Source organism: Podarcis bocagei (genome assembly GCF_964188305.1).
Source record: "Podarcis bocagei genome assembly, chromosome: 10".
Lineage (NCBI taxonomy): Eukaryota > Metazoa > Chordata > Lepidosauria > Squamata > Lacertidae > Podarcis > Podarcis bocagei.
In genome coordinates, this window is record NC_138135.1 from 35,950,565 (window position 1) to 35,977,690 (window position 27,126).

Below are 27,126 nucleotides of genomic sequence, written 5' to 3' on the forward strand. Positions count from 1 at the left end.
ACAAAAGCTGTGCCGTACGTATGAAAAGTTGGGGGGATATGCTGCTTTTATACTAATAAATGCTGTAATGAACTCCAGCACTGAATATGCTTCCCTCATGTCACTTTATCCCAGAGTTGCTCTTCTGTGAAGGCACCAGTGAGAAAATGTTCAATAATATCAGACAATTTGATTTTCTTTGAAGACATTTTAGAAAAAAGAGCCCCAAAATCTCATTTTAAATGATTGGCCATTTGATGTACCAGAGCAATTTACCTCTTAGTGCTACTTGAGGCTTTGCCAGTCATGTTATGCTCCTTCCTTGCTACTCCCTGTCACAGTGGGGCTTCATTGCACAAGTTTGAGAATGACTGATGGCATTTCACAGCTGTAAGGGTTAAGTAACTCCAATGACAAGGGTGTATTTCAGAGCCTTTTGTATTGTCTGGCAGGGGATGTGCTAGACCGTTATCTTTCCTTGATAAAGGACTGGATGAGAGTCAATAAATGGAAGTTCAATCTAGATAAGACTGAAGCACTGTTAGTGGGTGTTTCCCTTGACCCATGGGAGGTTGCCTGCTCTTGGTGGGATTACACGCTGTCTGAAGGAGCCGATATGTAACTTGGGGATCCTTCTGGATCGTTTGCTGTTGCTTGAGGCTCAGGTGGCCTCAGGATCATGGAGTGCCTTCCATCAGCTTCAGCTGGTAGCAGGGACGTCTTAAGCATATCCGCTGCCGTAGTGCAAAGATCCCTCTGGCACCCCCCCCATTGCCCAGAGTTGTCAACTTTCCCCCAAGCCTCTGTGGGGATCGCTGTCCTCCCATGGAGGCTTGGGAGGCAAGCTGCATGCCCACCAGTCATACTGTTGACGGGGCATAGCTGGCGGGCGTGCAGGGAAAGGGGAGGCCACCGGCAAAGCCGTGCAGCTTCCCCACTCGCTGGAGTGCCCCTGAGAGGCCAGCGCCCTGGCACAATGCGCCAGTAAGCCCAGTAGGAAAGACGGCTCTGGCTGGTGGTTCAGTTGCACCACTATCTGGACAGGGACAGTCTAACTTCTGCTGTCTCTTCTCTGATAATCTCTAGGTTAGATTACTGCAACACTTTATACGTGGGGCAGCCTCTGAAGACAGTTTGGAAACTTTAGCTGGTGCAGAATTTGGTGACCAGGTTGCTCACCAGGGAACACAGTTTAGGCGTTTTACACCGATCCTGCCCAACTACACTGGCTGCCAATTAGTTTCCAGGCTCCATTCAAAGTGCTGGTTTTGTGGGATCATTTATTCCTCATCCCCATTCATTTAGTCTATTTATAGACCACGTGCTATTTGAAAGATCAGTTGAGAGACATGTTTTTCCTGTTGCAAACTCTAACTGCAAAGGGGGATCACTGTTGGGCCTCAGATGAGTTCCACATTTATCAGTGGTGTTTATATGCAGAACATGGAAGTAAGTAAGGGGTCAGATACACCATAAGTAACAATATTTACTGAATAAGTCACAGTCTTAAATACATCACTGAAGTCTTTATTGTAGCTAAAGCAGAGATCCACTGAACTGGTGTGATATTTATTTTTTAGCTTTGAATTTCACTTTAAACCGGTTGTATCTAAATTTGGAAGGGGAACCTCTTTCGGGTTTACGATTTTGAGAAGGTAGAATTTAGACCCAGCTCCCTAAGGTCTCCTGCTCAGTAAGTAAACCTGGGACTCCATCTCAGTGGCGTAGTGTGGGGGGTGCAGGGGGGGCCGGCCGCACCGGGCGCAACATCTGGGGGTTAGGGTGCGCAAATCCACAGGTTAGGGGGCGCAAATCCATGTGTTAGGGGGCGCAAATTACTTGCCTTGCCCCGGGTGCTGACAACCCACGCTACGCCACTGCTCCATCTGACTCAACAGAAACCACGTTTCAGCTGCAAGTTTTTGCTTTGGGTGGGAGCCCAAATTCTTTTCCGAAGATTTCTAAGGAACTAGTCAACAGGTTTCATCCATAAATGACAGTGAATAATAATGAGAATGCTGTTTCTAAGACCAGCATAATCTGTGGATCTTTTATAGCCATCAGAAACAGCATCTTTGGGAGAGGGTAAGCTCCTACACTCATTGGGAGCCTTTGGAAAAGCTGACTGCAAACAGATTTTCACTGCCCCAATGTGGACTTATGTCAAGCTGTGCCCAATGAAAGCTGACAAGCTGACAGACTAAATCTGTCAATGGAATATGGGGGGAAAGGGGATGTCTCTTATGCCCATCTTAGAGACATGGATACAAAATGTAAGGCTAGGGAAGGTCTTGTAAATGATATATGTTTATATTTGGATAGTCTTCTGATGTGATGAACTGTGTGGGGAGGAAAAAATGTACTAATGCTGAAACAAACCGTTGATTTTAAATCCTTTTGTCACAAACAATCCTTTTGAAGCAGTTTTCCTCTCTCTTCAAACTAGTATTCCCTTTGTCTCTGAATATGATTGGCCAAGTGTTACTTCCAAAGAGTTCAGTATGGGATGGGAGTGCGGGCATGCAGGCAGGGGTTGCCTTGTGATCTGGTAGCTTAGCATTGAGTGATCTGGGGGCTTAGCATCCAGAATTGGACAGAGTTTGGAGGCAGTAGAACTAGTATTTATTTTTCCTGGCAACAAGGATACTTTTGCATGTTCTGCTTCTTTTCTTGCTTTTTCATTACTTGAATTAAACAGATATTAGGAGAAGATCAAAACCTGGCTGATGCATAGAAGATTAGTTAAAAGAAAAATGGGAAAAAAAGTTAGGAAGGTCAGCTCCCTTCAGAGAGCTTTGAGGTTATTTTAAACAACTATAATAGAAGCTCAATTGAAATATATGCCACAGAGCAGAAAAGGTAGATACACATTCAAAATGACAGCAGCACAATTAAACAGCAGTCAAGGATCCTGTAAAGAGGAAGGAGGTGTTTTTTTGTATATAATGGAATCTTGCTCACACAGAAACAGTAAGGAGGAACACAAACATTAGCAAAAATGTCATTAGAACACTGATTAGGTGTGTGGAGCATTAGTGAAAATACTTCAGATATAGACCACTCTTTATAATCTATTAAGTAAAAGCAGCAATTTATATTGCAGCTGATGTGGGAAACATCACTATTCCATTGGTCTTTTGTGTAGCATAGGCAAAATACTGGAACTGAATAAGTATAGGCATACATCTTTAAACATCTGTGTACACATGCTTGGGGAATCTGATTGGCCCAAGTTTCCCAGATGCATGTAATTGTATGTTTAAGGCAACGTGTACAGGCATATCTTATTTCCATCTTTACATCTTTGTAGTGGAAAACACCAATGACTAGGTGTTTCCATCAGCAACTGTGATCTCTGTTCATATGTTTGTCCATCTTAAGTCAACTAATGGACTGTTCATACTATGGAATTTCTCCAGTTATTTGCCTACTTGAATGTCTGACTGCGTGGAGAAGAGTTAGCGTAATCAATGTCTTTTTCTTGGCAGCTTGAGTCCACTGGAGAGAGACTGCAGTCACAAGGGAGAGATTGTAGTTCGCAAACAGTAGATACCTCGATTGGGATGGCTATATAGTGAGCCAGTGAAGGGCAGCTGGAGAGAGAAGGAGTGGTGACTTTGTGCCCCGTGACTTTGTGTGGGGGTATATATGAAGATTGCAATGTCATTTCCTTCTTCATTCAACTGGGACATGTGCATGATGGAAAAGGTGTGGATAACCTAACCAAGGGGTGCATTTTCAAACATGTAGCAAGTAACCACACCCACCCTTGTGAATGGCAGGAAATAGAACCAATGTAGATGAACATGAACAATTCCATATTGAGAAAAACTACATTTATGTGCTTCAAAGGGGTTTGTGTCTTTGCATCGTAAGTCAGGGAATCATCTGAATTCAAGAACTGAAGTCCTGTAGACAGCTCTGAAGTAAACAATGTGTTCTGATAGACTTCAGAGCAAAACTATGCTCTAGGCAGAGCCTGAAGACTGTGATTGTAAATTGCTTTGAGTTGGCTTTATTTAATAAATAATAATAGTAATTTCAAGATCTACCCCTCTTTCAGTGAGAGAGAGTTGATGCTCTGACCTGGAACTTAGCATTCCATTGACGCTCTATAGTTACTTGCCAAATCTATTCATTCATTTTGACTTATGTGCTGCTTTGTGACTAAAGGCTTCAAAACGGCTTACAACAGATTATACTGCAATACATTAGTTTTATTAAATTGTTACCACATGTTAACTAACATAAAAATTGATTGTAGTGCGATGGGGATGCATCAGTTGCTAACCTCAATGTTCACAGTATGTCTGGAAGATGAGGTGTGTCTGGACTATTTGAAATGCGGCTGCACATCTTCTTGTAGATGTTGGAAGGTGCAGCCATATTCAGCCTGTTCTGCATCAGTTGCACTGGCTACCAGTTTTTTGTTTCCGGCCACAACTCAAGGGGCTGGTTTTAGGCATTAAAACATTGGATACCTTGGGGCCCTTAATTCCCACCTCCACCCCTGCTATTAAGAGTGCTCTGGGTAACTGCAGCAAGCTATCATTCATATTTTCCCACAATGCACATTGGCCTTGCACCAGTGAAGCATCTCTCTGGAGAGACACTGCATTCAGGCCAATTGCTGAGTTCAGTTGTTCACTTCAGCAGCTACAGCAGCAGCCTTATACTCCACTCAGTATCACTAGGACCCATTTCTGCCATGTGCCCTGCTGCATAGTTGTCAACTTTCAGATTTGAAAATAAGGGATCAGCGGCCTTGAAAATAAGGGATCAGCAGCCTCACCTGTCCCAGGGACAGTCTACGGGATATCTAACAATCTGGGATAGCAGTGGGAAGCTGCGGGAAACGGTGCTGGAATAAGGAAATTTCCCACAAAAAAAGGGAAGGCTGACAGCTATGCCCTGTTGCCACTCGCCTCTATCCGCCCTGCTATTATTCTTGCTTCCTGCTGGGCCACCCATCAGCCCTTCACTGGTTGAAATCTAGTCAACTAGTTTTCTAGTCCATTCTATTCTTATAGCTCCTTAAGGATAATATTTGCAAGGAGTTGATGTTCCTTAGCTATGGCTCCAAAACTTTGAGACTCTCACCCTTAATAGGATAAAATAACTAGGCTGTAAAACCTTCCTCCTCTCCCCCCGGCTTTGGTTGAACTGGTCTTTTTATTTGTTAACTATTTGGCTTCTAGAGGATCGTAATCTAAGTGCAACTCCTATATTGACCAACATATTTATTTGCATTGCTCTCTCTTGCATTCTCTTGCACCTCAAGAATAGTCAGATGCTAACTTAAAAAGTTCATCATAGCCCCAAAAGGAGAATTAAGGTTGTGGGGTGAAAATGCCACAAGAGGTCCAGTATAAAATCATTTAAAATAAGTAATCGTAAATGAAAAATACCATCCACAGTAACAATAGTGAATTTCTTGCTAATATACCTTGTCTTGCATCCCAGGACTACATAAAGCAAATCTATTTCTTTTTAAAATAGTTTTTCCTTATGTTTCACTCATAATGCCCATGTTAGTTTACTTAAATGGCAATATATCTCAAAATTTAACACAGCCAATCTCTTAATTTAGGCATTTGAGAATTCTTTTGGTATTTAGTATAGATCAGTATCACTGTTACAGTAATGTAAAATGACATTGCTTCATTTTCTTGGTATACTGTCCCTATTAATATTGTTAACAAGTCTATTTTAGGGTCTAAAGTAATTTTTTCTCCAAATTTTGAATGGCTTTTAATATTTACTTCCCAAATCCTCCAGCATAGGCACTGGACCACCAACAGTGGACAAATGAGATTTAAGTCTCTAGTGTGAAAATGCCCCCAAAAGGTATAATGCAAAGTTTGGGCCACCAGTGAGCAGAAGTTAGTCACCACTAAATCTCATTCTTTTCCTTTCAGTGGGACTTACACATGGCTTACTTGGGTGATTTTGTGCCCTTTGTCTTTATTGCATAAACATCTGTTGGTGTAGGAGTAGGCAGTGTTTTCCTGCTGACATTTAGCTGAAAAATTCTATGAAAATTAAATAATACAATAGTTCTAACACTTCCAGAATGTTCAGAGTAAACATACCATCTGAAAATGTGCACAAAGAGCACGAGTTCTGTCAGAAAGTTACAGCATTTTGCTGAGTACTTACTTATTTGAATAATTTATACATCACTTTTTGTTCAAAAAAAATACTAAGCTTGTGTGCAGCCATCTAAAATACAGTTAAAATCAATACATTACAAAGATAAAATAAATGATACTGCATGACACATAAGTGTCCACAAATAGTTCAAAAACAAATTAGAACTCATGGCATCCAAAGGCCTAAGAGTACAGTATGTAAGTTTTCAGCAGGCCCTCTCAGGACTTCTGACAATTCAGAGGGGAAGCATTTCCATTTGGGAGTGGGGAGAAACACAACAGGAAAGGCTTTCCTTTTGGTCACTGCCTGATGGACTTCTGCAAGCTAGGGTATGACCAGCTCTGTGGGCTCAATCAAATCTATAGAGCAGAAGGCATGACCTCAGGCAGATGGTCATCAATAAAACCTTAAACAAAGCCCATATGCTTTCTAAGGATTCACTTTACATTTAGGGATGCTTGAGAAATTAAATCTGGATTCCAAAGAAAACTCATTGGATCTGCACCTGGTATGAACTGTATATCAGAAGTGTGGATTCCAAAGGAGAGCTACATTCTGATATGCATTTTAGTCCAGGAATGGTTCATGGGGCAGCCATTCCCAGCCATGCCTCTCTTACAGTGTTCCTGACAGGGATGGCAACAGCATCAGGCCCTCATTGCTACAGGGCAGTGCTATTTTTTATAGAAAAAGAGGTACTAGAACTCACCACGAATGCCTCCCTTGTCTTCTTATAATGACAATGGTGCCCACCTGAGAGGTTCTGGAACTGAGTTCCTGCAAGTTCCAGCTGAAAAAAAATCCCTGCCCCCCATCCATCTGCATGCCCCCTTGAGGGCCTGAGGTACCCCATTGTTTTGAAGCAGATGTCTGGAGGGAGGAAGGGGTTCAGGGGCTACAGGGTGAAGGAGAAACAGGTGAAGCCCAGTTGCACAAATGCCCCCCTGCTCATGCTACTTTGAATCTCACCCATTGCAATTATCAACAAATAATTATGATCTCATCATTAAAAAAAAATCCTCAGCATACTGTCATCTTAAAAAAAACACCCAAGCCAAACCCTGCAGATTTTTAATCCTAATAACAACAGCTAGCTTGAAAGGTTTAATGTGGAAAAATTGATCAGGTTTAAGAACATTAGAGTTCTTAATTATAGACATAAATGAGATTTTTTTTTTCTTGGGGAAAATCTATCAGAAGTTGGCAAAATGTGACTGATTGTTCATTTGAAATTATTTTTAAAATAGTTTTGTTGGTACAATTTTAATGGTGGTAAAACTAAATGAAAGTATAAATCACATATAAATAATTTGTAGTATGATAATTGTTGGTGATGTCACATAATAACGATCCTTTTCATATATCGTATAGTGTTTTACTGAAAATATTTAGAAATAATTTGGAAATAATTTAAAAGGTCCACTTAACCCCAATGTAGTACATTTGGAATATTTAAAATATACTGTTGCAATTAGCAAATTGTTTAGTAACGGCAAGAAAAGATGTATTGAGCAGCCCTTTTGACAGAAGGATACAAACGAGTCCAGACTGCGGCATGACTAGGAGAGAAAAAACCCCCACCAGCCACTCTTGGACAGGTTTATTGAAAAATTGCCTTTTTTTTAATCCACTGGAATGTCAAGACAACCTTACATATTTTTTTCCTCCTTTGTGATCAGTAGGAATTATTGTTTCATCTAATTAGAAACATAGGATTCTGCCTTATACAGAGTCAAGTCACTGGTCTATCTAGCTCAGTATTTGTTGACACCGACTGGCATCAGTTCCTGAAGATTTCAGACAGGAGTCATTCGCACTCTTACCTGGAGACACTGAGGATCAAGCCTAAGATCTTTTCTATGTGCTTTACTATACGTTTTCATTTATCCTTCTACAAGACAGTGGGAGAAATGTTTCATGAACATGACTTTGAATTCTTTACGCAGTGCAGTCTTATACATGTCTACCCAAAAAAGGTAATTCTCAGTACATAGCTTTCTGTGACATTTTGGCTTAGCCCTAGAAGTTAGACAGGGAACAGAAGAAGTGGGGCAAAGAGGTGGAAGGTGGTGAAGGAGGATCAGAGTGGGATAGGTGGGTGCCATGATGCATTTTGTCCCTATGAGCAGTTAGGCCAAGAGGCAGGCTTCAGGCGTGCCTACAAGGAGGAGTGCCTTGGTCACAGACTAGCACCAAGTTGGGCAAACCTCTTTGGCAGCTCACTGCTTAAGGCAGCCTCCTTTCGTCTGTGGAGCATGCAATGAAAGGGAAGCTTGGTCCGGGTATAGCCAGGGAGTTGCCAAGTTTTATTCAAATTTCATCTTAGACATCTTGGGGCAGGCTTGTGAAAATGAGGAGGATCCAAGGAAAAACGAATTGACTAGAAGAACAGCTAATCAGTTAGCTGATTTTTTTTTTAAAAAAGTAGCTAATTTATGAGGAAGGAACATTTCTATATTGCTTCCTGCAGTTACAAATGACATCTTAGTTCTTGAACCATCTGGGGTGTGAAAGCAAATGCATCTGCGTAGCCCAAATTGATCTGAAAAAGATGGAAAGGAAACTTCTCGCTGTGGAAAAATCATCTTCCCCACGCTCTTCCCCATCTTGCCTCTCCATTTCGTAATGTCATTTACAGGTCTGTCCACACGTGTACATGCCCTACACTTGGTTGCGTGCATAAATTGTTTGCGCATTTTTTGATGCTTTATTTATTTCTTATAATTACTACTTTTGTTATGCTGTATGTATTTTTCCCCCATGTGGTAAGCCATCCTGAGCATGGTTTGAACTATGGAAAGGTGGTATACAAACAAATGTATGTGTGTATGTATGTATGTATAGTTCCACAAAATTTCATTCAGCACTGATGGGATCACTGCACTGGGCTTTGGGTTTCTTGTCGTTCTTGAGCTGCTGGGAATGTTACCTGCAACTGCATCGAATGAAGTAGTTCTTTGAGCAAATCTAGGGGGAAAGATGAATGGTTGGGCTATATGTGTAAACCAGGTCTTAACACTCTTCCCGGCCTTTTTGCCCCCTCCTTCTACTTCCCTCCAACCCCTTTGCTGGGATCTTGACTTACTTTGGCAGTTAGCTGCGTATGTAACAGGGTTGCCATGGAAACAGTATCCAGCACACTGCGCTCTGTCTCTCTGTTCTCTCTTGTCTTTCCTATCCCACCCTCTTCTTCTGTTTCTGAAGCCTGTTGCCATGGAAAAACTTATAATCAACTAAAATTCTTAGATCCCCTTCCTTTTGTTTCATACATTAAGATGCTTTATCTTGAGGAAGGCTTAGGGACAAGGCTTCAGTTTCCTCTTTAAAAATCACAATACCTTCCTGATGGTGTGCAGGTGTGTGATGTCTTGTGTCCTCTGTGATCACAGCAGCATGTCCTGTCAACCTGCCTCAGTATCTTGTATGATACTGCACAGGATTTTTTTTTCTTGGGGGGGGATTCTTCTTGGACTGCCTGGCGCTGCTACTTGATGCTACAAAACTCTTGTCCAAGCAAAATAAAATTAAAAAAGTAGTACTCATATAATAGTACTCTCTCTGTCGATGAACCCATATTACTTTCCCAGTAATCCACAGGAATGAACACAAGGCTCTCTCTGAGGTAAATCTGAGTCATTCCTTGAAGCCCAGTGTCAGCTAACTTTTGGATATGTTGTCCTGCCTCATCTTCCCATGTTTGCTGCATTCCCTGTTTCCCCACTCCTACTTTTGGGGCTGTAAGGAAACAGTGTCATGAACATTAAGGGTATTTGTGAGAGGTGAAATTAATTTGTTGGAGTTGGTGTGGGTAAGGAAAGGTGCTATTATTGCAATGGCCAGAAAGGTGAAAGTAGGATGACAGTGGTTATGGTAATGATGAAAAGCAACAAGCAGTTCAGGTGTTGGTAGTGAGGAGGAGTCACTGACAACAATGGCAGTTTAAATAAAATGACACTGAAAATGGTTGGGGCTAATCGGGGACATGACTGTGTGAAGAAGAGGAACACGACTAATGGAAAATCTGAGATGTTTGTGCCTGTGATTCAGGATGCTACTGTTGGCTCTGGAGTTGTATTTGATTTCAGTGCTTTTATTGAGACATATCCTAAAGCTGTACTTTAGCTACATAAGAGAACTGATTTTATCTTCTTCTTTTGTCTTTCCCTCATGCCTCTCTCACAGTTTCACTCTGTCTCTTTCTCTCTAACACACAGTTTTATTAATATTGCAGTCTTATCATTTAATTAGTCCTGGGAACTGTTTAAAAGTGGTATAGAAATCTAACAAACAAATGAATACATAGTATTAAATGAGCTGCTTCTGATAAGTAGTCTCAGTCTATTGGTTCCCTGAGGAACCATGCCCTCTTGGAAGGTGACCTGTGAACATGATGTCTCAGGAAAATGAAAATGAACTTCAAGGAAATTTGAAAATGTGGTTTGGTTAGGAAAGGGTAAATAGATTAAATCCAAAGTAATTTCAGAAGCTTTAAAGAACATGTTTCTATGGAAACATCAACCCACAAAGGAGAGGGAGAGAGAGAGAGAGAGAAGGGAGAATAGAGAAAATTGGGAACTTTTTTTTTTATAGAAAGGAGGAACCGCCATGCTCAAACCCCCACATAATATTGACAAAATAATAATAATAACTGTTCATTTTAATTGACTTCCCATTAAAAATATGATGTTTGGGGCTGAAACAGCTCTGAACCACGGTGTGTGTGTGTGTGTGTGTGTGTGTGTGTGTGTGTGTGTGTATATATATATATATATATATATATATATATATATATATACCAATATATATATATTGGTGCCACAGTACATTAATGTTTTCGAACGTGAAGCTCCATAAACAATATTTTTATTCCATTGCTGGAATTTGATCCAGTGTTCCTACATGAGGCATGCTAGGATTTGTGTCACTCAGATGGTGAAGGCTTAGGGCAGCATAGCATTTTTTCATTAAATTTTGAGGTCTTCTAGTGTGCTTCCAGTAAAGTAGTGTCAGCACATTCCTCTGCTTTTCATTTAGTACAGCAAGGTTGCTTCAGACATTATATTGTTGTAAGTTTTTTTTTGGGGGGTGTCAGTCTGTATGATGCCCGAGTCCCTTCTAGTCCCTAATCCACCAAGGGTTAAATCTAATGGAGAATTCCATTGTTGAGTTAGCAAGGCAAGGGTCATGGTCACCCCCAACACAAGTATCACATCAGTACAGCATGGTCATTACGGGGGTGGCTTTGTGGCAGAGGACACATGGGTGGGCCCACTCCATCACCTGGCTGGTAGTGAGAGAGACAGAGTTGTATATGAGAGAGCTGGCCTAGAAGCAGGCAGAAGCCAGAGAGACAGAACCATTCTGGGGTGTTAATGCTGTGAACTCTCTATGTTGAACACCCCTTCTTACTTTCTGCTGTCCTTGGGATACTTTCCAATTTGTGCCTTCCATGTGTCAGAACCTGACCCCCTCTGTCCTTTCTGCATTATCTCTTCTTCTTGAGCAATAGAAATACATCTGCAGAGAAGGGAAGGTTTATTCTGTCTATGACTATTGCCAAGGTTTAGCTCTCTTAAAAAAGTACTGTCTGTAGTCCACTTGTAATCTCCCTTAGTAAATAAAACTGAAAGCACTGAAACAGTCCATAAAAGAAGAGAAAGTTGTTTAAATGTCAGTCTTGTGATGTACAGGATTCTAACCCCACCTGTTCCTGTTCCTATAGGAAAAGAAGCACAAGAAAAATTCTCACCCCCACATTCAACCATCACTTCTTAGGCATTTTGCATGGAATTGTTTTGCCACAAATTCTACCTGACACTTCCCAGATGTTCTCCCCGAACAACCAGATGCACCTACATCCCTCAGCTGAACAAGCCGTCAGCACCATAGTAGTTGACGTGGCACAGGATGCTGGTGGAGAATGGGTTGGGGTGCGGGATGAGTGATACAAGATTTGGCAGTTCACCTGTGATATGCACCAGAAAACAGTAGGAGTCTAATCTGGAACTGAACTGAATTCATTTGGGTCTCTTAGATTGCTCTTCATCTCTCATGAGAACAGGCTGTTCTGAGAATTTTTAAGGTCTAAAGTTGGGTCTGAAGTAAGCCTGCATGTCAGCTCATTGTGAGGATTCCAAGATAAAGGTAGATGAGATGGAAGGGAAAACATGTAGCATGTATTTAATTTAATTTAATTAATTTATACACCACCAAATCAACTATGTCCTATGAGCGTTTCACAATTTACATAACTGTTTGCAGAACAAAGGTGTGGCCAAGATGCTGAGCCAGGAACTCGAAAAGTTTCTTTTGTTATCTCTTTTCCTGCCGTCATTTCTAATTAGGAGGCCCTTGTCATCTGATGAAGGACGACCATATGGAATAGGAATAGGAAATCTTAAATTGATTGACATACATCTTTAAAAGGCGTGTCAATCAACAAAGGATTTCTTCTCTCCATCCCTTTGAGAATGTCGTCTAAAAGATCTAAAAACAATGCCCATAGAAGTTAGTGCTCTGTCTTTAAGATTCAGCTGTTCTCAACTGTTATTTTTTGTCAGCTCATCAGCACCCTTTCTCTCCATTCTCAAAATGCCTTTGTTTCCTCAGAATTATGCTCTGCATATATTGCCAAGAATAAAATTGATTTTCTGGTTGTTGGTTGTTGTTGTTTTTTTTTGCAGTTTCCTCTTGCTTCTTTTGTTTATATGTCAGATTCTGTCACATTGAAAATAGAAAGGGCCCCCTGCTACTAATATTGGAGCAGTGTTTTTGTTTTGTATTTTTTTTTCAACTGCTTGCTTTTGGGAAATTGTGAACCTTAGAATAAGCATGCAGTTTTCAGACTGGATGTTCATGACTCTGTATTGTAACAACTACTGACAGAACACTGTATTTGTCTGTGCATTTTGCGTGTGTTTGTGTGTGTGTGTTTAAGTGTATCTGAGAGACCTCTACTGGCTGAATTGGGGCATTTTTCAATTTGCCTATGCTATGGCTCAGGGTTATCTCAGATTTCAAACATACTTCATATCTGTTTTATAGGTAATGTTAAAGCAAAGATGGCTTGCTTCAAACATTAAATTAGTACCAAAATTAATATGAAAATTAATTTAATCTGCCATAGGTGGTCTTCTGTACGCCCTGATCCCAATTAGACCTTTGCAGGTTTAAAAGAGCAGGCCCAGATTAGCCTGATCATTGCAATGTAGGGCTGCCTTCTTCTGTCAGACTACTGTAACATCTGTCTATTCAGACTAGCAGTGGCTTGCTAAAGTCCCAGGCAGCAGACTTTTCCATCCCTGCAGCCTAAAGTGTTTATTAAAATAAGAAATGCCAGCAGTAGTGGGGTGCCAAATTCAGAAGTATAGGGTCCCTTCATGATAACCATAGTCACACCCTTGCACACTCAGATCATACAACCTTCTAATATTATACAATAATAATAATTGGGGGCATTATATGATCAGTGCAGATAGGCACATGCTGCCTTTCAGCTAGATCTAGTTACACATACATGGGCAAATGATTTGGGTGCTCCAGTATCTTCTTTCAGATTGACTCAAGTTGTGCTTTCTTTGACGTTCCATTGTTCATAACAGAAAATGCACACCATTATCTTGAAATTGAAGCAACTTATGTTTACATTGTTCCTAAATGCAGAACTTTGTAGCATACAGAACAACACTTCCTCACTGTTCTTCTTTTATTCAGGTAAAACAGTAAGGAAAAGCATACAGTCTTTGTTTTTCAAATTAGTAGAAAACCTCATCTGGCTATATGATGTTATGCAGCCTACTTTTGTAAAACAATGTTAAACATACTGGGCTGCCAAGGCTGAAATCCTGTACCCACTTGCCTGTAAGTAAGTCCCATTAACCTAAAAGAGACTTTTGTTCTGTGAATGGTTAATGAGTGCTTAGACATCAGCTTCTGCAAAGTCGGAGACTCGCAAAAGCCTCTTTGCAAAGGTCCATCTCAAATGCCTGCTGAGGCAGCCAAGGTGGGGTCACCTGCTGTTGCAAAAAAAGGAGCCCGTTTGCGCAAGCAAATCAGCTGCTTAGGAACAGAGTCAGTGCAGAGAGTAGTGGCATGGAGGTGTAGCTCCATTGGTCAGCAGTGGTATGTATCCTAGCAAAAGAGTGACTATTTAAAAGTTCGGCAGGTGAGACAAGCAGAGATGCATCCAGAGAGGAAGAAAACCAGGGTGAAGCTCTTTTTCCTCTCTACGCCTAAGGCCTAGGCAGAAGCCCCAGGAAAGGGCTGAATTACCAGCTACTGGGTCTGCCACATGACAAGTGAATAATTTAGAAAGCAGAAGAATACCTGATTCAAGTTCACTGAAAGGATTGAGAGGCAACACTTGGTAGCAGAGGACTGTTAGTGCAAAATATGTAATAGAGAATACAGTAGTCCAGAATAAAAGAATATTTTTTCCATTATTATTTATTTACTGTATTTATAGTGTGCCTTTCAGCCTGAAGTCTCCCATATGCACAGGTATATATGCAATTCACCAGATTCACTTCATTATTGTGGATTCTGTTACCCCCAAGTTGTGTCACATGCTGGAACTGTTTTTTATTAACTTGGGTATGATGGGCGTAAAGCCGAATAAACATTTTGATTTGGATTAACTTGGGAGGGAAGGTATATCTCGGAAGTTATAATTCCAAACTTTTTAATGCTTTATGGAGTCTTCCAGTGGTCTGCTTTTGAGTCATTACCTTTATCAAACAAATATGCAACTATTTGAATTTTTGGGATTGAGGAAAGTCTGAAACCAAATATATACTGGGTGGCTTTTGTTCCTTAATGTTTCTAACTAGTGTCTTTGATGCAGGTCTTGCTAAAACATGTCAGTCTAGATTATCATGGATCATTGGTACTAAATCCTTCCAGAAGGAGTCTCTAAGAGCAGACAGCATGTGACCCTATAGTGTTTTTTGAATACAGGTTAAAAACTGGGTTTAGTGCACCCAGCAGAATTAGAAAGATTTTAAACACTCATATATTTGCTGCATATGTTACCGACATAACCATTAAAAAGTTAGGAAGTCATTAGAGTCCTCATCCAACCCTTGCAACCTACAACTTGTGACTTCATCATCCTAACATTACTTCACCCACATTTACCACCCACTGCACACATGCCTTCTGTCTCCACATGCCTTCTGCTTGAGTTCAGGAACTGGGCTTCTTTCCCAGTTCCTTTGTTTTCCCATGTCTCTCTCCCTACATTTGAAGTGCGGGGGACAGCAGTTCAGTGACTTTTTTTTGGTACATCAGTGCTTTTGTCCATAAATCATCAGTTCTGCAGATATTGCTTTCATTATACCAAATATCCCTCAGGTACTGATGTCTTGCTGCAAATATTAACCTCTACTGTGGCTATTGTTTGCCTCTGCTTCAAGTTCCTTCACCGCTTTCTATTGCCCATCTATGTGTCAGACACGTTTCCTCTCTTTCATCGCTCTCATCCAGAAATGCTATGCACGTCTTTCCTTTTAACCCTTTATTGAACTGCTTGTTCCCCCACTGCTCACCAGGCACCCTATTGCATATTCCATGAGCATCTATTCTTCTTATACCTCCTGCAGTTGCAGGTTATCTCCCCTCCTCAGTGTCTCTGTGTTGAGACAAGCCACTGAGCCAATAAGTCAGGCTTGCAACGATGGAGAATGGAATCCTGTTACAGAGCTAATCAAGTTATCAATTACCCTAACTGAGGGAGAATCAAGTTTTACGAGTTGATTTTTATTTTTTTTAAAGTCAGACTTCCATTTGTTGTATTATCAGAAGATGTAAAGTGTGCATGTATGTGTGTAGCCTGGAATTTTCTGTATGGCGACTGTGTTGAGGAAAACAAGGTAACACTTTAATGAGGAAACGTGTTTAAATATTTGATGTGTACAAATTTTCCCAAAGAATTAGAGAATTCATTTGCTCACTGAAGCATTTGCATGTCCAATTGGGAGACGAAATCTTACCAGTGAAGTGTGAAACTGTTTTGAGTGCAAAGCTTAGCATGCTTCTTTCTCTGGGGTTGCACAAAGAATCCTCTCCCCCACCATTATTAGTTTTGGTTCTGAATGAAGAATTGCCAAGCAAACAAGAGCCAATTGGTAATACATTTTGCTGACCATTGGCTTTAAGGAAATAAATGACTGGCTGATAATTCTAAGAGATCCCTTGTAGAATTCTATACACGTGCATGGTATCTCAGAGCTGTCATGCTTAAAATCCCAGGATCTGATCATTGTTTGGAGGCTGAGAGAACTGTGCAATACTGCTGCTTGTGAGGGATGTTCAATATTGAACATTATTTTTATTTAAATGCTGTTTCATTAAATGCTAAAACACAGCTACAAAAGTTTGATGCTGGCATTTCACAGCTTCCCAATATCACAGCCTGAGGACATTTGGCAAATGGCCTTTAGTGTTCTATCTGCAGATCTCAATTCTTTCACTACCTGGATAGGAAAAACTGCCCGTGAGGGCTGATTTTAACAAAGAATCAAGAAGAAGAATTCAACAGATGAAGCAGCGTTGGAAAAGGCTTGAAGCCACTTTAGATTTTAGATGAACAATTTTGTTTCTTTAAAGTAAGGTGACGTCTTGCAGCAAAGAACTGTATATGGCACTCTTCCCCACAATTTTTTGTTTGCATTTTAATGAAGAACTACTAAGTTGCATTTCTCAAACCAGTACATGAACTGAAACACAGCTATACTTCAAAATTCATACTTTTCCAAATTTTGAAGTAGAGCTTTCGAACTGCACAACGTGTACAAAAATGCTCATTTTTTTGGGGGGGGGAGTGTGCATATTACTGAAAATGGTCAAAGCTGCATACAAAAAATGTGTATATGAGGGAAAATATGCATTAAAATGCTGGTGAATTTCCATGATGAATTTTTTAAAAATGCAAATTGCTTATAGAAATGTAGAGCGCTGAATTTAAGATTGGAAAAACGACAAATCGAGAGAAACCCAACATGACAGATTTTTCCATCCTTAATATCACAGCATCAGCTCACGCATGTGAGGGAAAAGTGACCATAAGCAAGACTCTGTGAGTACAGCATCCAGCAGCCCAGACTCCAAGTAACTGAAGGCATTTTTGGACATATTTTGCAAAATATGCCTATGATTTCAGACTATTTGTCCTTTTCTGTATCTGGCAGTGGGATAATTATTGCCACATGAATAGAGCAGGCTTATCAGGCATCACACACGTGCCTCATGTCTATCTGTCTATTTAACAATCTTAATTACAGTTATTGGTGATACACCCAGGTTTCAATGATACAAACCAGGTCAACCCTTTCCTCCATGATTAAATCATAGAGCATTGATGTTTTATTTAACAGTGTTGTCAGATTAGGGGAGTTATAGGCTCCATCACCCAAATTCTGCAAGCTGAGAGAGGCAGCCAAGGAGAGGAAATGGTCTTCTACTAACCAATGTTCCTTCTATTAGTTTGTGCTGGCTGCTTCCTAACACCGTATCTCCCCTTGCCCATAACTACCGGGATGGTGACTCCCCTCCCTCCTTCCATTTCCCAAACACTACATATATATAAATAAAATTAAAATATAAACATATAAGTGGTCATTGGCTACAAAGATGATCACTTAATACCCTTTCCCAACAAGGATACTGGTAAGACTAAAGCACACAGGGCCAGGGCACAAAATTTTTATGTGCAAAATCTCAATGCTTTTTAGAGAACTGAAATAACCACATTTCCCAAGCTGCATAAACAGAATACTTTAATTCCATTATACTTCTTTCTAAAAACTTGCAATAGCATACAAATATATTAAAGTGCTTTTTACTCCTACCTGGCAGTACTTTGCAAAATAGTGCAATGACTGACAAATAAAGTACATGATAATTAATAGATGCTAACAGCTTAAATGCATGTAGTTCTTAGCAGCTTCATCGTATATTATGAAGTACATAACAATTTGTAGATCATATATTTCGAAGTGCATACCAGTGCATGGAAGCTAACAGTTAAAGCTCACAATTCATTGCAGTTTGATCATATACTTTAAGATACTCTAAAATCACCTCTCATCAGTCCTTGCAGGGAGCCACTCTTTTGTTAACAGTAGTTGGCTTCAGCCACCTCCTTCGGTCTGGCCTCTCACCCCAGGCTCCCATTAAAGTAATAAAATAACCAAGAAACCTAGACTGTGCTGTTGTTGTTGGCAACCGTCTGTCTCAAGAGGCAATGGAGTGTGCCTCTGGGGGTGAAGTCAGACCACTGTGAAAGCAGCTACTAAGTCACCTCCCTGAGGTGCGAGCTTGGATAGTATGTCTGTATGACCTGGGCTGCCCAGATGACAAGACCCTCTTCTTGGTATTGCTGATGTGGTCCAAAGGAAAGCAGAGCACTATGTTTGGCACCAGCTTGGCTGCAGGAGTTGCCAGAAGGAGGCGTACAAGGCGCCATCCTTCCATCTTATGGACTCCACTCAGGATTTGCGTAGGGTGTTCTTAGCATTTTCTTCTCCTGAAAATATCCCACAAGGCAGGGCATGTTTAGGATCAGAGTTTTCCTTCTGCTAAATGGGCTACCTTCCCAGGTTGATGAGCCCCATCTGCCCTTCATTTCCCTCTACAGCATGTGCAGAAGCTGTCTTCTCCACCGTTAGACCCACTATTGGTCCCATCCGCTCAATCCGCTGGAGCCTGTCTTTGCATACAGTAGAAGTCCCTAACTCACCAAAGGCTTGACACCCATCGGCTACCCTCACCTGGTTTAGCCAGCCAGTCGAAATTGTTTCTTGGGTTGTGGCCACTGTCGCATGTTGACAGCTTCTAGGAGCCACGGGTGAGAGCTGAGTGCAGGATGGGGACCAAAGATGAACAAGCTACCGCAGAAGGAGCATGATGTGTCCCCCACTGGAGTAGTACCCCTAACACCCCATATATTTAATGCACATTTAATACAACTCTATTTGTTGTGTTAGTTATAGAACCCTCCTTGGGTGAGATCCAGGGAAGGAGCTGCGCTCCATGTGTGAAAGGCAGATTGATTTCACATCCACACACCCTAAGGCTGTCTACATACCATACATTTAAATCATATTTAAAGCACATCATTTCCCCTAAAGGACCCTGGGAACTGTAAATTACTGTACTGCACACACAGCTGTAATTTCCAGGATTCTCTGAAAGAAATCACATGTCTGAAATTTATGGTTTGTACTTGACCTTAGAGTATGTATATGAAACCAACCTACCTTTTGCACAGGGCAGCTCCACCCAACACAGCTCCTTCTCTGGAGTTCACCCAGAGAGCGGTCTACTACTAATACAACAAAGAGAATGCTTCCTGTTCCTCACTCCTCCCACAAAAGATGACTGACTTTGGTGTAACCCCATGCTGTTGAGCAGCCCACTGCCCATAGCAGCACCTCCTTTTATCCCGAGGTCATGCCCAGAACTGACTCAGGTGCCGAGGAATTCAAGGGTCAGCCTCACTTCCTTTTGCTTGCATTCTGGAGCTGCTAAAAAAAATTATCAATGCACTTAAAGCAGCACAATTTCTCGACAGGGCAGATGTTCCAGGAGGAGGGGGGAAATAAAACAAAACAATCTGGCACCCCTTTTCTGTTGTTGTCAGCTCTGCTTCTTCTTAATCTTATTGACTCAGATGATGCTGGGGGGCATTTTATGTTTATACACACGCCACACCCTATAAGCTATTGAAAGCGTTATGGGCCAACATCAGTAAGATTTGTTTTGGCAGAAGCTGCATTTTTCACATATGTCTCTACTTTTTCAAAAATAATGCTTTATATTTTGCGTCTCGTAGTTGGAAATTGATTCATGAATAAAAAAAATAATCAACATATATTCATAAGCTCCTCACAGACCAATTCTATGCAAATTTAGTCAGAAATTACTGTCATTGAAGTTAGTGGAATTTACTTCTAAGTAAGCATCTTTAGGATCAGGCTGTCAATCATTCTGAAGATACGTTGTTCAATGAGGCGTTTTACCGTACTTTCCTTCATCCTTTCCATTTTGGTTTGCTGTTTCTAACTTCTTTTCAAATCTACATTGGCTTGGATCCGGATTCAGAGTTGTCTTTCCATGGACAGATAGCCTTCTTGTGTGGATGGAAGGAACTGATACTCCTGCTGGAGAAGGGAGGGGGATTTTTTAAATTATTATTATTTGTCAATTTCCCTCTGCTGCCCCCAGCACCACTTCCCATGCTATCCCAAAGGGCCCCTGCCTTTTCAGAGGGCACTCAGGGCTTCAAGGGGACATTAAAAACCTGCAGAAATTGCCCCCCACCATTTCTCCAGTGGGAGCATCCCATGAGCAGAGTTCCACACATGGGACTTCTGGATCCAAACCACAATGATGACAATAGTACAGAGATCAGTGACTTAAAGTTATAACAAATCTTCATTTTACAACACATTAAATGTTTGTATTTTCTATGGATTCCTTTTGTGTCTCTACACTTCTTTCTGTTTTGTTCTCAGCTGCTTCAGACCAGCTACTAGGCGTGGGGTTTTTAACACTTCAAATTGTACATCTTGCTGAGAGAGAGATTCCTGGTATTCTTGCCACGCACCCTAACTTTGTTATCTCCTGATTGTGGTTCTAATATTAGCAGATTTTTCACTTAGCACAGTGGCACTAGGACTGCTGATCATATGTAGAGTATGGGGCTTCTGACTTCACTGATGGTAACCTGTTTTCAGTACTGGACTATGAATCATGTTAAGTGACAGCAGAGACATGAGTGCCCCAAGTTTCTTCAGAGTGCATTTCTGTTAATACCAAATGGGATCATGTCTTTGTGGACAATGAACACAGGAGCCCAGGAGCTTCTGGACTTGCAAATATATTGGCTGGCAGGGACATCATCTGAATTAAAAGTGAACATCTCCTTTGTCATGGGTGCAATAAGGGAGTTTCACAGGAAATCTAAATGAGAAATGCTGTTGTACTAATGTTATGGGCAAGCGAAGCAAAAAAGTATTTTAACTTCCAGCAAAACATCATACAATATATAGTGGCATTTATTTGAAATGTTGCAACATGAAAAAGAAGAAGATGAAAGTTACATCCATATGTGATGGGACTATGAACAAGCAAGGACATATTGGCTAAAAATAAGAAATATGATAGAATTAATAACATGCCAAATTAGAGATGGCCCTGTTATTATCTTTATTAAGCTGCAAAAGGAATTTAACTTTGTAGCATTGTTAAAAGCTTTTGTACACAATAGCAGCAGCAAGAATATGATATGCCATAAAGCAGAGATTAACATCATTTCCTTCTGAGGAGGAATGGGAACATAAAACGTATAACTGTGCAGTCATGTCTGTTGGTGCAATCTTAACCTTGGCTGCTGGCGCAACAGGACCCACACTGGGCCTAATGCTGTCACATGATGCAATGGATTCTAGGTTGGATTACACAGTTGGTTAACCAATTATATTTGAGTAAGTGAAGAAAGAGTAAAAATAGATCTTTGTTGGAGTAAAAACTGTTTATTGAATAAAAAGTACACACTTAATACAAATATTACATGCTTACTTAATTTGTTTTAATAGATAAGTATAGTGGGTGATAGTCAATGCTAGTCCTACTCAGAGTAGTCCCACTGAATGTATAATAATAACTTAGGTTTATTAATGTCAATGGAACTTCTCTGAGTAGGACTTAGTTGATTGAAACCCAAAGTGTAAAGAATACCACAGGTGCATATAGTGAAAAACTCAATGGGCTGTGTCTTCTCTCTGAGCAATCCCCTCCCCTCCCCTCCACCTCAACTCAGCTCAGCTCGGCTCAAGGCAAGCAATTAAATTAATGGCTTTCTTCCAATTAGCATTTTATTGAATTGTTTAAAAATATTATTATTTAAGTGTTGTTATTATGCAGAGTAATTGTATACATGTTCACATATTTATACACACATGGGTATGTGATAATTTCTTTGCATAATTATATCTATTTCATTTATTTAGAAAATGAAATAAAATAATGACAACATTTTCAATAGAAATTGAGCTAGGGAAAAAATCATAATCACATCAGCAAGGCCCATTTCATGAAACAGGTGAGACTGTGTGGCCTGCTTTCTTTGGAAATCTTTGTATATCTATGGATTCCTTTTGTTTCTCTTTCCTTCTGTCTCTGCTTTCTTTCTCCTTTCTGATTTGTTCCCAGCTGCTCCAGGCTAGCCATTAGTGTTCTCAGTGGTTTTTTTACACTTCAAATTGTACATCCTACTGAGAGAGAGATTCCTGGTATTCTTGCCATGCACTCTAATTTTGTTATCTTCTTTTCTCTCTCTTTCTTCTCTAGGTACCTGATTAATGTCACGTTTGAAGGGAGGAATTTGTCTTTCAGTGAGGACGGCTACCAGATGCACCCAAAATTGGTTATCATCCTTTTGACCAAGACGAGGACGTGGGACAGGGTAGGATATGTTTGGTAACTCTCAGGCTAGGACTGGGAGGCAAAGGGGTAGAGATGTTCTTCTAAGGGCTAGTAGAATTTCAAGAAGTAGAGTTTGCTAGCCATTTCTCATCTCAGAGGTTCATTTGAGATTTAGTTTGCCTTAAACTTCCATAGGTTTTATTTTATACTGTAATCTGTAGTTCATAGCCTTCCTGTACAACAGAACCTACGCAGAGATGGAATCACCTGACGTATCTCCAGTGAATGTTGCCAGTCCAGTGATCACTTGGTGTTATTGTGTCAGTTACCCCTTTGCATTTTACATGTAAAGTTAACATACCCAATGACAATTATGATGCGTTGGCGAGTAAGGAGGTACTAGATCAGTCTGTACATCCCTGCAGTTGTGGCTCCCCCTACGAATGAGCATAAACTGAAGCCTGACAATATCGTGGTTGCCATTCTGTGTAATTAGGCTCAGCCCTATGCACACTCAACTGGGAGTTAGCTCTGTTGAACACAGTGGGACTACTTTTGAGAAAATGTGCGTAGAATTACACATTTAATCCCACTGAGGCCAGTGAGGTTTAAGCAGATTAATTGTGAGCACAGTTGTAGCATATGAGAGGAGATACTTTATTTTCATTGATGATGGGAGGCTGAGAGATCATCGGCAAGGTGACCACAACAATGTCACGGTAGAAATAAATGTAAACGTTGTATCTTGTCTTTCTTTAGTTCGGAACCTCCTGTATACTAGATATGCCGCATGTTGCACATTTCATAAAATTTTTGTGTTCAGTAATCTTATCTGGAGACATAAGCCTACTATCTTAGATGCACAGAGTATTAGCTTAACTTGTTAGGCATATATGTACAGAGAGAAAGAAAATGGGAAACTGGAGCCCAAAAGCCATGAAATGCTAACAGTTTTTTCTCTATATCTGTGTACATACTCTCACATACCAATGGGGCATAACAAGTCATGCACCTAATGAAGCGGGCTTTATACCATGAAAATCTTTTGGCACACGTAATCTATTAATCTCTAAAGTGCCACAATCCTCTTTGTGTGTGTGTGCTTGATGTAACAGAGTAACACAGTCATCCCTCTGCAATTTGTCACCACTGATAGATAAGAAGCCAAAGAAAAACATGTAGAGCCGAGAAATGCATCATCAGCACACTGGTGACAGCTCAGGCCACTTCCCCTGGAATTTTCCCTAATTCTTGTAGCCTCATGTTTATTTTAAAGAGAGTGAATGTCAGAAGGAATAGTGCCCCCACCCTCACTCCAAGATACATAATGCAGACAAGTGGATAATGAGTAGTCAGCTATAACGGCTTGCTATGCTTTCCCTGGAAGGAGTGAATGGAAGAAAGGAATCAGACGCTATTCTGTCCAGCCCTGGGAACAGCATGCAACCCCTTTGAGCAGAGGTGGGTAACCTGTGACACTCCTGGTGTTCCTGGACTGCTGCTCCTATCAGCCCTGACCACGGGCCATACTGGCTGGTGATAATGGGAATTGGAGTCCAACAGCATATGAAAGGTCACAGGTTCCTACCCATGCCTTAGAGCAGCCTTTCTCAACCTTGGGTCCCCAGATGTTTTTGGCCTACAACTCCCATCATCCCTAGCTAGCATCATCAGGGATGATGGCAGTTGTAGTCCAACAACATCTGGGGACTCAAGGTTGAGAAACACTGCCTTAGAGGCTGATAGATCTTGCCTTATCCCTAGAAGCATCTGATCCCTGTTCATCAGTAGGTTATCCTTCATGTTTTCCAGGCTTGTATCAGTTTAATGTATGAACCTTCTGAGATGCTATCTGACTCTCTCACCTTCTTTCAAACATTCTCCATTCTTACTCTATTCTAAATATGAATAGATAGAGAGCACCAATCTTTTCCCTTAAAGAGACTTTTTCTTGTGCACTTCATCTAGCTCACTCTGAAATGGCTGACATCACTTTGGCAACAGACACTGCAGGTGTTCTTTTAGGACTATGTGTGTGAGAGAAGAGCATTCTACTGCAGCTACATCCCTGGAGCTGGAGACTTTTAATGCTCAAGATTTGATTTACACTCACCCTCAGCAAAAGAATGGCAATTTCAGTGAGCTCTCTTTTGCATTTGCTCCTTTTAGAATATAAGCTTAATAAAACTAATCTTCTCAGTTTTGATCTGGTAACAGTCCTAATCCACTCACATAATAACCTAGAGGATGATCTGAAGACACATGATGAGGGCCTGCTGCTGATGTTGAACCAGTCTAGCACTTCAAGCTTCCTGGATGAGAGACCACTGGGAAATATACGTGTTCAGCTCTGAGCTGTGCAAAGGAAGAGTGGGGTAGATGTGGAATCATAAGTAATAATAGCAAAATCAGTTCTCCGAGTGCCTGTCCCTATAGCCATGTATCCACAACAGGGAATTCTTAGCAGGCTTGGGGGAATTCTAAGATTTGCAGAAACAAAAAACAAAAAAAAAAAAAATCTTTTTTTTTGGGGGGGGGGGAAGCAAGGTTAAATGGGCTACACCAAAACAGCCCACTGAAGGCTGAACAGTGGGTATGGTATGCTGACTGATGGAAGGAGATGGGGGACAAAGGAAAACTGGAAGGAAAGGGAGAGAAATTGTGTCCTGGAAGAGGGCACGGGTGGCTGGAACCCTGAATAGGAGTACTCCAACAAATTGCCTTTGCTCATATGGAAACGTGACCATTCTCTTCATGCAATTGCTCATGCAGCTCTACTTTACTGAATGCAAACATTGAGCCTGGACACTCCTAACCATGGGTAGGCAAACTAAGGCCTTCTCAATCCGGCCTGCGGATGGTCCGGTCCGGGAACCAGAGTGTTTTTACATGAGTAGAATGTGTGCTTTTATTTAAAATGCATCTCTGGGTTATTTGTGGGGCATAGGAATTTGTTCATCCCCCCCAAATATAGTCCAGCCCCCCACAAGGTTTGAGGGACAGTGGACCAGCCCCCTGCTGAAAAAGTTTGCTGACCCCTGCTCTTACACATACCAAAGCAAACGTCATGCAGAATAAGTTTCTTTATGCAGAGCACCAGCTGTACATACCTCCAGGATAGCAGCATCAATATGTTTTAGGAATCTGTCATTTTGCTTTTCTTGCTGAGCATTTCTAACTAGCTAGGAGCACAGTGAGTGATCTCCCTGGACATAGGGGTCTTGGTCAATGTGGTGTCAAAAAACCCAAAAACAAACCCTACATTAGGGAGTCATGCGATCTCTGTGCACATTTAATTCATGTGAAGGTTTCTATTACTTTCAGAAGGTTTCTATTACCTTACCACAATCAAGCACACTGCAGTAATTTAATAAACAAATTGAGAGACCTTAAACCTTGCACTGAAATTCATCTTAGACTCTCACAAACTTTAGAATGCTTTCAGCATTTTAGACCAAATGATGACATCCTTTTCAGCATTTCATAACTAAATTATGACATCCTTTTATCTCATAAAGTCCAGTCTTTATATGTTGTATAATTACAACCTATAACTTTGGTGTATGTTATTACACAAACCCTTTCATGTTATTACACAAACCCTTTCATGGATTTTGTGTAGCAATGTGAGTCCAGGTCAGCACTGTCACAATGAGACACCTGACAACCACAGTCCTTGCACACAATCTCATTCTACTTTGCAAGGCTGCCTACTCCCTTCAGTAGTTTATTAATAAGTTTGTCCACTGATTTCTACTCTTGTTGCATGAATTGAAGAGCATTACAACTGATTCAGCTTGGAATTTTTATGTTTCCCCTTCAAGAACATCTTCAATTTCTGTTTGCCTCCATATTTAGAAAACTGGCAGAATCATGCTGAATAATCACTTGTTTCTTAATGCCTCCATTGTAAACATGTGTTGCTTCTCCTTTTTTCCTGGACGTATTCAAATTAACTCTTAAAATAAAAGTACGCAGGACTGTCTTGCTTTCTCTGACCACAAAACCCTTTGATCCTCCAGGGGCTTGTAATGTGTGCTATTATTTCTGCCTGCTCTCAGAAAAGGTCGTGCCAGAGTTTATAGGTATCTTCTCCAGGGCCCTGCAGAAATCACAGATACCTGGGAAAACATCAAGACATGGATTGTTCATAGCTGATTGGTGCAATCTTTTTCATCCGCAGTACTTAGGTTCTGAGAGTGAGGTACACGAAGAAAGAACCAAATCCCATGTTCGTACTATCGCTATGATGTAACTGTCAGTAAGGTGGAATGTACCACATGTCACTGCATCCTATTTAACCTAAAAAATAATTGGTTGAGTCTTTTCCACTGTGAGTCAAAAAATACTCCTTGTCAATATGCTGTTATGCCAAGCATCAAGGATACAACATCTCAGTAGGGTCCAGAATATTTTAATAAGTTATGAGATGCATTTTCTACTAGATATGTGCTATTCCCAGTGCTCTCAGCAGAAGCAAGGAAGCATTGGAAACCTCACATTTTTGCTGACCTTCATTATTAGGACAAGTCTCCTTTGTATCTTTCTTGAAGAAAACTAGTAAATACA

The 27,126-nt window shown here is 40.8% G+C and overlaps 1 protein-coding gene across 15 annotated transcripts in view; it reads left to right on the plus strand.

Annotated features, from left to right (window-relative positions):
• GRIN2B (glutamate ionotropic receptor NMDA type subunit 2B) overlaps positions 1–27,126 on the plus strand; it is a 295,203-nt gene that overhangs the window by 188,804 nt on the left and 79,273 nt on the right. For all 15 annotated transcript variants that reach the window (XM_081209487.1, XM_081209473.1, XM_081209486.1 and 12 more), the window contains one exon: positions 22,483–22,597. In XM_081209487.1, coding sequence (XP_081065613.1) covers positions 22,483–22,597 — 115 coding nt within the window. The remainder of the gene's footprint in view (positions 1–22,482; positions 22,598–27,126) is intronic.